This window comes from Schistocerca nitens, chromosome 1 (assembly GCF_023898315.1).
Source record: "Schistocerca nitens isolate TAMUIC-IGC-003100 chromosome 1, iqSchNite1.1, whole genome shotgun sequence".
NCBI lineage: Eukaryota > Metazoa > Arthropoda > Insecta > Orthoptera > Acrididae > Schistocerca > Schistocerca nitens.
The window spans coordinates 948,360,471-948,373,511 of NC_064614.1; the positions used below are offsets into that span (position 1 = coordinate 948,360,471).

Consider the following 13,041-nt stretch of genomic DNA (forward strand, 5'->3'; position numbering starts at 1 on the left):
GGTGGAACAATCATTAGCAGACAACCTGCCGCACCTAAGTTATTCAAGGCTAATACAGGCATGTAGGGCTCTGTCCAGGTGAACGGTTATTTCCCTAGCTGCTAGTGGCCTCAAGGTGCAGCCTTTGAAAAATTTCCCTTCTTCCTCCCAGCGGAAAGGATGATCCTCAGGAAGGTAGCAACATCTAGTCTAACAAAGAGAACTCGTGTAACCAGTATTCCCAACTTTGAACTCTTTCAGAACTCTAGTTTGTATAGTAACTGAATACATGCTACTAGTAACAATGTATTTTTATTAGATAAAAGGAAAGAGAAGCTTTGACAAAGTCTTGCCATTTTACATTCAAAAGGGTTTAGAGAGAATTGCAGGTACATTAAGATCTATTACACAGTTGCTAAATGGGACAGTGTTGGTGGAAACTACAAATTCCCGACAAGTGAAAAAACTGTAGAAGGCCAAAAACTTAAGGGAATTTGCCATTGAGACTACATTAAATTACAGTAAAAGTGTTGTGACATGCAGGGACCTGGTGGATATCCCCAAAGAAGACCTGAAAATTGAGTGGCCCAAGAAGGCTTTGTAGAAGTGCAGAATATTGTGAAAAGGGTGCTGATATAATTAAATCTGACTCATTCATCCTCATTCTTAATAGTAAAAATCTCTCAGAACATATTTGGGTGGATTTTCTTTTGTTAACAGTGTGGCCCTATGTCCCCAACCCGGTGTGATGTTTTAAATGGCAGTGCTTTGAGCACACCACTCTCGGATGTAAGGTAGAAGCCATTTCTCGCAAATGTGGTAAGGCTGCCCATGAAGGAGTCGAATATTCATCTCCTCAGGTGCGAATTCTGTCTGGAGTAGGGATTGCTGTGTTTTTCTTGAAGAACAGAAGATACAGGAGATCAAACCTACAACACAGACCTCCTGTGATGAGGCCAAAAAGATTTATAAGGCCACGCAGCTGCCCTTATTCACTGCCTCCTTTGCTTCAGTTGTTTAACAGCCAGTTCAAGAAACCGATGCTGTTACACAAACTGAGGTTGCTACCATCAGCATTAGTACCTGCATTTGTCAGAGTACTTGTGCTGCTGGCATTACTTCAAAGCCTACACTTCCTCCCAGAACTTCAGACAAGGTCGTGGTAGTTGACATTCTGGAGCTCTCTGTTCCACAAAATTTTCAATCTAGTCTATCATCCACTGGTGCCACTATCGTGCTGTGATTGTAGCTCCAAAGCGTAGCCACGGGAAAAAATCAGTCAAGTGTTGACCACCGATGGAGTCTGAAAGTGAACAGTCATATGATGACTTCATCCTCTGTGATGTCTCTTATGATTCTTCTATAGAGCTAATGGACATTGGTGTTGGACTGGGGCAATCGTCATGCCCCAAGACTGAGCCTCCATCCATTAGGGGTTCCCCTCCCTGGCAGAAAGACCGGGTGAAAGTGAAACCTCTATAATAAGTGGCTCCCATTTTACAGTGGAACATTAATGGGTTCAGTCTAATGCAGAGGAACTGAAACTTGTGGCACGGGCACAATTCCTGTGCATGTTTTTACAGGGACCACATTTTAAGGCCACTGAAACCCCCTGTCCTACAGGGCTATACCCTTCACTGGAGAGGTGACATGGCTGGGGAATGAGCCAAGGGATGGGTTGCTGTGTTTATCAGTAACACACCCACTCATCTGATCTGTCCTTGGTTACTGATCTACAGGCAGTAGCTGTTGCAGTTCATGTGGGTCAGAAGATCACTGTCTGCTCCCTGTACTTAATGCCTGAGGATGTGATACGTTCTGAGGTTCTTGCAGGCCTTATTGTACAACTCATCTGCTTATTTCTCCTACTGGGTGGTTTCAGTTTCTTATAATGCACTTTGAGGTTTGATCTGTACTTGCTTCAGGGGCCGAGTCTTGGAGAAACTGATGTTGCCTCAGGAGCTGTGAATCCTCAACACAGGCAGTTCCTCTCATTTCTCGACTGCTACTGGTTCATTGAAGCTGGTTCTGCATTTCTGATGTATGTAGATGGTAGTAATTTGGCAAAGCAGTACAGTGGATGGGTGTTTCTGCTTGTCTGAATAACACGACGAAATACTAGTGGGATAAATTTTGCACTCTGTTTTCAGGATTATGGTTGAAGAACCTCACCCCAAGAAGACACAGCACCTCTCTTTGTCCCTTTGAGTGTAGGTGTAGCTTGTAATAATTGTTAATCACGTGCAAGACTCAGATGGTACAATGTGCTCGCTACAAAACAAACTGTATCTGTTATAAATTCTTGCCTCTGTCAAATCAGGCCACTTTACTTAATTTTGATCCAATTCAAAGGTTTATGAAAGTAGTTATTTTCCCTCTTTGTTACTAGAGACAGGCGCATTACAGTTCCTAAATGAAATATTAATTATTTGTCCCAGCTAGCACACAGTTACGTGAAACGAGAGATTTTAACTGCACATTGCATTCAGTTCTCTGAAACAATTGACTACCAGATAGTGTATTGTTCACTGTTTGCAAATTTTGATAAGTAAAGCTGAAAATAGTTACTTCAACTTCACATTTTTTTTTTTTTTTTTTTTTATACTGATTCTGTTTCTCTGACCAGTCTAGAAGACACTGCTTGATATTCTTTTATTAATTTCAGTTTTTAGGGGACGACTTGGTCTTTTGGGAAATGGAATTTCCATCCTAGTGGCTGATTTCACTTTTCATAAATGATTGGGTACACAATTGAAATGAATGTGATATATATTGTTAAACATTTCTTTTTACACACACCACAAAGCAATTGCCTACAGAGATTATCTAGAGCACAGTGTGTCTAACACAGAACAGAACAAAACTGAGAGCATACAGTGATTGTCCGTGGCTTATATCCTATGAACCAGTCTAAGGTAGGAAACTATAGCTTCCTAAACTTTTGTATTCTTTGCCTCTTTCTTTCATCATTGTATTGTGTTTGTATTGAAAATTTCCAAATATTTTCATGAAAACTTTTACTGAAGGAAAGAAATAACTAACTTAACTGGCTTACCAAAAGTTCTGGAAATCAGGGAATTTCAAATGTGTCAGGGAAATTTGAAAAAAAAAAGTAGATGAAATGGTTTGTTTACTGAGATGTCGTGCATCATCGCTAGCTGGGGGCAGCTGAGTATGTGCGCTGCTTCCCTACTCCTTCACTCGTACTGCTTCTCCCTTCCTACAACTTCCCGCAGTTTGCAGTCATTGCTGCCACCAGTTCTTGCCACTAGCCTAGCAGCTGCCGACGAGAGGCAGTGAGGCTTGGTTTGTTTGGATCTGATTCTCAGAGATTGTTGACGCAGCGGTCATGTGTCCATGAGATGTGTCTGAGTGACTGTGTGAGTGTGTGTGGCTCTCATTTTCTGACAAAGCCTATGGCAGAAAATTTAGTTCTAAGAGTGTGAGTGTCTTTTCTACATGTCTGCCTGCGGCTCATCGATCATCTTTACAGTGAGTTGCTACCTATCCTCATTATTATTGATTCTCAGAATATTTTCTCAAGTTATCTGTAGCATGGATTGATCACCGCAGATTCATTTCATCGATATGGTGTCTGTGAGACATGAACAGCTGACCTACGAGTGGATTTCCATGATGGGCCAATACCGCAGGCCATTTCTGTGGGTATCACTAATGGATCGGGCCTGCCGATCTGAAGCCTGTCATTTCCCACGAATGTGCAGGCCCTGCCAGTAGGATCTAGTCTCACCATCTGTCCGCAGGCTGAATTTGTCTATGCGTGGTGTAATGCAATGGTTTTTCGTGATTTATCCATGGATCCAGGACTGTGATGCCAGAGGCTATGGGCGATGGATTTCAGGAATTGCGACTGTTTCAGCACAAGCACATTGTACAGTGCGGCATTTTATAGGCTTTTATTTATTGTAGTACATTTTGGCACTTCATAAGCAGTTTATATATTAGAAAGCATGGACAATTAGAAGAAGAAAATTGTGGCAGTCGCTGGTGGTTTGTAAGCTATGCACTCGTATATTTCTCGAAAGAAATATCACACAATACCTGTAAAATGATAGGCACAACACAGTGGGTAATAACTGATGATAATGTACGTGGTAGAACCAACATTTTATTTTTGGCCACCTATAGTGTTGGTTTACACAACTTTTCCCTGCCTTATACACTTCTTTCTAGAGGCTTACTTTTTTCTGATGTTATTTCTGAAAACAGTGAAGGTATTTTAAATCTGTCTTGCAGCTCCAAGGAAATGCATATTTTTGTCACCAAATGTGTTTCGCTTTATTGAAGGATCATTCCATGTCAATTCAACTCTCTTCCTGCCCCTATCTCTGACCTTCTCCTTCTCTTTCCGTTCTCTGTCCATCTCCTCGTCTCACATCTGTCCATTTCCTCCTCCCCTGTCTCTGTCCATTTCCTCCTCCTCTCCCATTGTCCAGGATCTCCTCGTAAACTGGTCCAACACAACTCGCCAGTCGTGCAGGGCGACCAAAAGTATGGTTATTCTCACATCGTGGGCGACACTTCTTTTTCACCCCCACCCCTTTGATAAGTGGTCGGTTCTTAACCCACAGTGATTCTTCCTCAACAGTAAAGGATATGTGTACAAGTTTAGTTGAAATTGGTCTAGTGGCTTAAGAGGAGATGTAGAAGTTACATCACACACACACACACACACACACACACACACACACACACACACACACACACACACACACACAGGTATAGATAAGAGCAGATGTGGAACTTACGTACATACATAAATACATTTTTGTAATATATTTGCAACACCAAGTAGGACTGGAGATATTACAGCCAAATGATTTGGGAGATAACATTTTATACAAAGATCATGTGCTTGAAAATACAGCCCCATATGAAGTGAGGAAGATGATGAAATCAGTATGGAGTGTTACTCCCATTGCTGGCTATAACTGCTGCTACACACTTGAGCATTGAATCAAAAAGGCTCTGGATGTGTTGTTGGGTATAGGAGTCCATGCTGCCTCCACATATGCCATAGTTGATCTGGTATAGCAGCGGATTGTGTATCCCGAACCAGTCGTTCCACAATCATCAGGTGTGGAATCCAGTACCACCCCAAACCATAATACTGGTAACAGGACACTATGGTCATGCATAAGGCAACAGTTGAACTATCTCTCACGATGATGTCTCCAGACTCTAATCCAAACATCGTGGTACTGGCAGAATTGTGAGTCTTCAATAAAAAAAATGTCATTCATCACACCATTGCGGGTGCAAAAGCCTGTGGTGTTGACTCAGCGGTAAATGCAGCAATGGACTACTCACAGACGTTCCTCTCTGGTGCAAATGATGTCTAATGGTAAATGCGGACAATGCTTGTTGCGCAACAGGTTGAATTTGTAGTGTGATATAATTCGTAATGTGGCAAAGGGATCCATGACTGCCATGCACATAGTATGCCTATCATCATGTGTAGTGGTGCAACAAGGTGGCAGGCTGGGGGAAGCTTAAGTTCCACTACATATGGGCAAAAACTATCAATTGAGACTGGAGGAGTTCACAATCTATGCTCACTAAAGAGACTTACAAAGGGACCATCAGATCTGTTGAATCATGGATTTTGATGAGTCTCAGGCGTGTTGTAGAGGGAATGTCCTGAGTACCTGGGTAGCGGCTTTGTTGTGTGTGACAATCCTTTGTTTCCGAGAAAATCAATGTGTAAGTTTAATTTGTACTTTCTATACCTATAATTTCAATCATGGTTTGTTCAGCTGTAAACCTCTCTGTCGTTCATCACACCTCTCTTATAATGACTGCCAATGGAGTTTGTTGAGCATCTTGGTAACACACTCGCACCAACTAAACGATAAAAGATTGATTGCGCCAATCTTCATTGGATTCTCTCTCTCTCTCTCTCTCTCTCTCTCTCTCTCTCTCTCTCTCCTGTCAGTTCTACCCGATAAGGATTCCACAATAATCAAGAATGGTTCGAACAAGCGCCTTTAAGCCATTTCCTTCATGGATGAGTATATGCAGATATTACCTTTACTTCTATAGATTTTTTACCATTACAAAGTATTGAGTTGTATCTACAAGGAAGTCTAGATTCCAATCAGAAGTCTGATCCTATACTTGACAGGCTAATATTTTTTTCACTAAATGGCTGTGTAGGATGGTGTCAAATGCCTTCCTGAAGTCAAGGAACATGGTATCAACATGTGTGCTGCTACTAAAACTGCCATACAGAATTCTGTTTTAGCACAACAAGTAAGATGATTTTGTAATCTGTTCTATAACAAACTGAACAGGTATCTGAAGAAATTTTTCTGCAATGATTGATTTATTAGTGACATTATTACGGCAAAGTGGCCATTTTTGAATAATTTTGCATGACATAATCTAAATGATGAATAGCAATATGAAAAAAAAGCAGATGGCTAAAATTTCAGCCTATTGTGCCAGCATGGTAGTAGTGAACCTTGGCTGGTGTGCTACTTCCGGTTGGTCAAAGCATTACTCAAGTTACGGTGTGAGAGATATGCACAAAACTTCACCATCAATTTTCTTGGGAACTAGGGGCCATTGTATCAAAAGTCAGGTACTCGGGTCAGGTCTGTCTGCAGTATGTCTAAGACTAATCAAAATCTGCAATTAATAGATCTGGTGATCTTTATTAGAATAATTATAGACTCATTGAGAGCATTAGTATTGCCACAGTTTAATTGAGTTCGACAGCTTTGTAGATGGTCTAAGGGAACTTCTAAGGCTGTAGATAATGTAGTTGAGGATACTTAGTGGCCCAATGTACTCTCCATCTATGCACCGTCACAATGTTGTTGAATCGCAGGATCATTTGTCAAGATGGTGGAGTGGCATTGTGTTGGAGAGGGGGAGGAGGATTGGGAGATATGGGCGATGATCTGTTATGATGACTACCAGTAAAACCAGCTTCCTGGACACGGCTTGGTACAGCCACCAGGGCATGCGTTTAACATGCAACGGGTTTGGTTAGTGTTGTAAAACATGTACACTGTGTGATCAAAAGTATACAGACACCTGGCTGAAAAGACTTAAAAGTTCGTGGTGCCCTCCATTGGTAATGCTGGAATTCAGTAAGGTGTTGGCCCACCCTTAGCCTTGATGACAGCTTCCACTCTCGCAGGCATACATTCAAATCAGGTGCTGGAAGGTTTTTTGGGGAATTGCAGCCCATTCTTCACGGAGTTCTGCACTGAGGAGAGGTACCGATGTCGTTTGGTGAGGCCTGGCATGAAGTCGGCGTTGTAAAACATCCCAAAGATGTTCTGTAGTATTCGGGTCAGGACTTTGTGCAGGCCAGTCCATTACAGGGATGTTACTGTAGTGTAATCACTCCGCCACAGGCTGTGCGTTATGAACAGGTGCTAGATCATGTTGAAAGATGCAGTCGCCATCCCCAATTTGCTCTTCAACAGTGGTAACGAAGAAGGTTCTTAAAACATCACTCTAGGCCTATGCTTTGATAGTGCCATGCAAAACAACAAGAGGTGCAAGCCCCCTCCTTGAAAAACACAACCACACCATAACACCACCGCCTCTGAATTTTGCTGTTAGCACTATACATGCTGGCAGTTAATGATCACCGGGCATTTGCCATATCCACACCTTGCCATCGAATCGCCACATTGTGTACCATAATTCGTCACTCCACATAAAATTTTTCCACTGTTCAATCGTCCAATGTTTACACTCCTTACACCAAGCGAGGTGTTGTTTGGCATTTACCGGTGTGATGTGTGCCGCTTGACCATGAAATCCAAGTTTTTTCACCTCCCACCTGTCATAGTACTTGCAGTGGATCCTGATGCCGTTTAGAATTCTTGTGTGACAGTTTGGGTAGATGTCTGTCTATTACACGTTACTGACCCCTGTTTTGATGAAATAATCCAGTTCCAGATAAGGTCTTTGCTGAATTTGGCTTTCAAACTAATTGCTGCGTAGGAGATCTTAGTGTTTCCTTTTGGGGCTGGTTCCTCTGTTTATTGTGTAGGGGACCAGCCAGCTACATTTTGCTGACTTGATATTTTACTTTCTTCTGTTGGAGTATAAATTTTCAACAGTAGATTAAAAGACGATGACTTGGCAGCTTAAGGTTCTGTGCACTCAAGGCTTAATGGTGCTTGGCTGGCAAGTAGAGTGAGGACTTTAAAATATTTTATGCTATCAGTTTTGCAGTTTATAGTTTTTAGCAACATTCATCTTGTAATGATTTAGTAACTAATTTAGGAGTAAAAGATAGCACTGTTTGGAATAAATTCATTGTTGAAGTAGAGTGTCAAACACACACAATCCCCTACAGTATGCTGTCTGGACACAGGGGGGGGGGGGGGGCAGAAACATTGATGGGATTGCATTTCGGCAGGTGGACTAGGTAGAGCAAGGTGACCACATACCGGTAATAACGTGAATTATCAGTGAAGTTCAGAAAGTATCAGAGAATTATGCTACATTGTGCTGTCTAGACACAGTGACGTGAGATGAGTGGACACATTGGTGAGATTGCATTTCAGCTGGTGGACTAGGCAAAGCAAAGTGACCATGAACTGGGAATATCATGAATTATCAGGGAATTTGTGTGTAACTGCCCCACAGAGAGGGGTTACTTTGTAGTATCACGATCTTAACCACATAGTATGCCATCTCACATATGCATGTGCCTATTTCCTTATTCATGATTCTAGTTGGGACTACTGGCTTGTCAGATTACTGGTCGTATTGGCATAATGTGTTAATACAATTGATTGCAGACACTCTAGCTGCAGCGTAGTTGTTATGCTTCTGGATAGACTTAAACTGCTGAAACACACCTCCCCTACCATGTGGTGGCCCCTCACAGAGTAACCCCCACCATTACTGTTGGCCATTCGTCCACAGGGGCAGAGTTGTTTTGTGTGCGCTCCACTTGCAGTTTCAGGAATAGATGTAATATTACCATATTGGTTGCATCTCCTCCCCTTCCCTAAATCTATGAAGAAAACTTAAGACTAGGAGCTGTATTTCTGGGTGTCCAATGCAGTATATGTTAATATTCTGCTGCACAAGTTTTTGTGAACTAACCCAATTGTCAAAATATGCAGAAAAATAGAATTTACAATCTTGAAAATATTTCTTTTATCAGTAACGGAGGTAGCACTTCAGAACTTCTTAGAAACCTTTGCCGTGCACCTCACAGTGATTTGCAGAGTGTAGATGTAGATGTAGAAATGATAATGATAATGATAGTAATAAGAAATGCCCAGTGCTGCAATTTTATTTTGTCATGAGTACTCAAATAGCTGCAAGTATTTAAATTAAAAACTTGACATGACACAGTTCTGTTGCTACTTTAGGCACACAGATTGCTAGATTGGGCTTAATATTAACAAAATGACACTAGATACTCAAGGAATAAATGTCAGTGCAATACTTTGACAAGCATAAAATGATTTTGACACTATTTGTAAATTGTACTGCATGATGTTTCAATAAATTCCTCTTCCATTTCATGTTTCAGCACTTTGCCTGTAGATGTATTTTAATCTTTGTATGTTGTCTGTATTGTCACTCCTTTCTATGCATCTCCCAATTCTCTGTGCATTTTCTATAGAGTTTACTCTTTAGTGTAACGTCATTGTAAACATATAGTGTGCCTATATACTAGAAAATCTTAAGCAGGAAAAGGCAAGAACCGATTTGTCTTCACATGTAGTGTTGTAAATTCTGTTCTGGTGATATACATTTGTATGTTTCAGAGCAACTCTCTTTGGCAAAATTTAAAGAGGCAGTTGGAACATGGCAAGAAGATTTTGACAACTGTATTCTTCCTCTTGTCGAAGATGAGCAGCCATCATACGTATTATACAGGTGAGGACAGGGCAGTATTTTGTACTTTGGTTAGATATAGAAAGGTAGCATTATGTTAGTCTCCCTATCGCAGCTTAAAATTGTGGTAACCAAGATGATCATTTATGCTGTTAAGGTGTTCATAATCATTCACTATTCTACAGTAGCTTGAAGAATAACAATAATAAAAAAGAAAGTTACAAACACATATATCATGGTTCAACCTGTCCCTGGTTTGTCCTAGGTGCTTGTGGTAAGTGCAGTCTGATCATCTCTCTGAACCTTGCATTTACTTGTAAGTGGATGTTAATGTACTCATGCATAACATTGCTTGTTTTTTAATAATAAGTATATTAAATGGTGATTATGTCATATTTCCTCATACTTAATGCTCTCATTTCTATTATCTTAATGGAGTGGGTGTAACAATCTACTCCTCTTGTTAACAGTGTGATTTAGTAAAAGCATGTCTGTACTGCTGTCTATGCACGTGGGATCATTACTACATTGCGTTTCCACCTTTGTTGGCAAAAAACTTGCAATCAGTTAGTCCAACCCAGAAATTCATACATCTGTGATACAGTTGACATTGTCCTGCAGCAACATAGCAGAAATGTAATTTTGCCCAATGTGTCACAGTGTTTGGATGTAGGAAAATCATCCTGAGGATGTCAGTAAAGGGAATATCCTAAATTCAGTGCTCTTACGGACATCTTCCAAAAATCCCAGAAAGTGCCTGCCTTCTTCAGCCATCAATACCTGTTGGCTTGGAAGATAAACACAACACTGTCCCCTCTTTTTAACGACATTGAACACATACTGAAAAGAAAACTAAAAGCAGTAGCTGAAACCATTAATGACACAACATCAAAGGGTAGCTGGTTGGTATTAACATGGAGTATTCACATGTCTCACATGTGGTCAAAATTGACACATTGCATACGTTTGTAAATGAAAAAGAAATTACGGCACTCAGAAAAAGTCCTCAGTAGTAAAGGAGAACAAGTAGCGTAGTAAAGGAGAACAAGTAGCAAAATAATGCAGCCTCATTAGATTGTGAAGTAGTATTGCTGTAAATTTTAAGTGATTATTAATAAAATAACGGTAATATACAGCGAATGCCAAAACATTATGACCATTGCTCATGTGATGTTGGATGCCACCTGGTGGCATTGCGGTCATGTGACACAGTAAGGAAAGTATGTAAGCCGAGCAGACGGATGGAGGTTTACCCTAGTGAAAATATGGGCTGCAAATAGGGAAATCCATTGAGATAAATGACTTTTACAAAGGGCTGATTATTATTATGTAGAGCCTTTGAATGAGTATCTCAAAAACAATGAAGCTAGTCGAATGTTCATGTGCTACTGTCATGAGCATCTACAGAAAGTGGTAGAAAAACAGTGAAACTACCAGTAGCCACTAAGTAGTTAGACAGAGTGTGGGGTTCAAAGGCTTTTCTGCTATGTAAAGTATAGATGGTGATCTGTGGCATCTCAGCTGAAAGAGCACAAAGCTGGGGCATGCACAAGTGTTCTGGAGCACATTGTTCATGGTACATTGCTGAACATAGAATTCCACAGTAGATGACTCCTTACATGTTCCCGTGTTGACCCAATAACATTGACAATTATAAATGCAGTTGCCATGGGACCATAGGGATTTGACTGTGAATCATTGAAAACATATTGGCTCTTTGGACGAATCATGTTTCTTGCCACACCAGGTCAGTGGTTGTCTTCACAAAAGCCATCATCGGGGCGAAAGGCAGCTCCCAACATGTACTGCTAAGGAAGACATTCTCCTGTGCTTGCATGGCCCCTATGGTAGTAATCAAAGACATCATATCAGCCGCAGACCACCTGCATACCATCATGCTTGTCCATGCCTCGAAGCCAGAATCATGCTACAGTGGTTTGATGAAGAGGATGACAGTGAAATTAAGTTGATGTCTTGGCCACCAAATCTGCATGATGTGAATTCAGTGGAACTCTTGTGAGTCACTAACAGTGCTATCACCACGTACACAAATCAGCAGCCCATTGTTTATGGAAATTATGTGAGTGGTGTGTAGACATCTGATGCTACACACCTCCAACAAATCTACCAACAAATTGTAGAATTGATGGTACACAAAATCGGCGCTGTATTGCATTCCAAAGATGGACCAGCAAGCTATTAAGCAGTTGGTCAATCTTTTGGCTCATCAGTGTATAAACATATAGCGTGAATCCCTATAAGAAAAGAATAATTTGAAATTTCAACAATTTACAAGAATTACGAACATCAATAATAAACAAAACAACTATTCTTGTAGTATCCTTTAAACTTTCTAGTACTAATGATTCAAATATCAAAAACTGCTGCTGGGAATGGCAAAGTGCCCTTCTATGCATGAAGCAACAAAGCCCAGAATCTTCCAAAGATGAGTCAATTTATACAGGTGCAGAAAGGTGTGTTAAATAGCCCGTGGCAGATTCAATCTACCAAAGAGCCTTGTAAAATCAAAGAGCTTATGGAGCTGGTACAAAGTGTATATCTCTGCTCAAATTATCGTGCTGTAATTGAATCTTGACTTGTTGAAATTTAATTATAAAGGAGAACTAAAATTACATTACAGCACAGTTGTTTCCATAAAGTTCAGAGTGCACACATGTTAGGAGATAGGAGCAGGCTTTGGACGCCAAGCAAAAAGAAAAGAATGATGCTCAGTTGTTAAAGAAATGGCTGTCTCAGAGGTGGTGGCGGTTCCTTATTTGTACAACATCACATGGCTCCTTGGAGGACTGAATCTTTGCAAGTGTACATATTTGGCCAGTCTCTGGTGAGGTGGACTAGACTGCTTTGTGCTTTAAAGGTTACCTTACCTTACTGGAGTCAGTCAGTTTGAACTCCTTTATGCATAGAGTTAGTTGTCCTCAGATTATATATTACATTCGTATCAGAATTATTTGGACACAAGTACTATGCGCAATGAGATTACACTTTGAGAAGCAAACTAAATGAGAACATAAGACTGAATGACAAGTTTTAAAAACTTTTTTGTTTTTCTTCTACAGAGTCACTATTATTATTATTATTGTGAGGACTGTTCTTACATGGTTGCAACACACTTCCAAACCACAAAGTCAAAGAAAAAGTGGCTGAAAACAGGCGAACCCACTAAACCTGTTGTTCAGTCTTGCAGATATGCTG

The 13,041-nt window shown here is 40.7% G+C and overlaps 1 protein-coding gene across 1 annotated transcript in view; it reads left to right on the plus strand.

Annotated features, from left to right (window-relative positions):
* LOC126194446 (twinfilin) overlaps window positions 1-13,041 on the plus strand; it is a 68,303-nt gene that overhangs the window by 3,632 nt on the left and 51,630 nt on the right. The window contains exon 3 of the mRNA XM_049932766.1: window positions 9,756-9,867. Within this exon, the coding sequence (XP_049788723.1) occupies window positions 9,756-9,867 (112 nt within the window). The remainder of the gene's footprint in view (window positions 1-9,755; window positions 9,868-13,041) is intronic.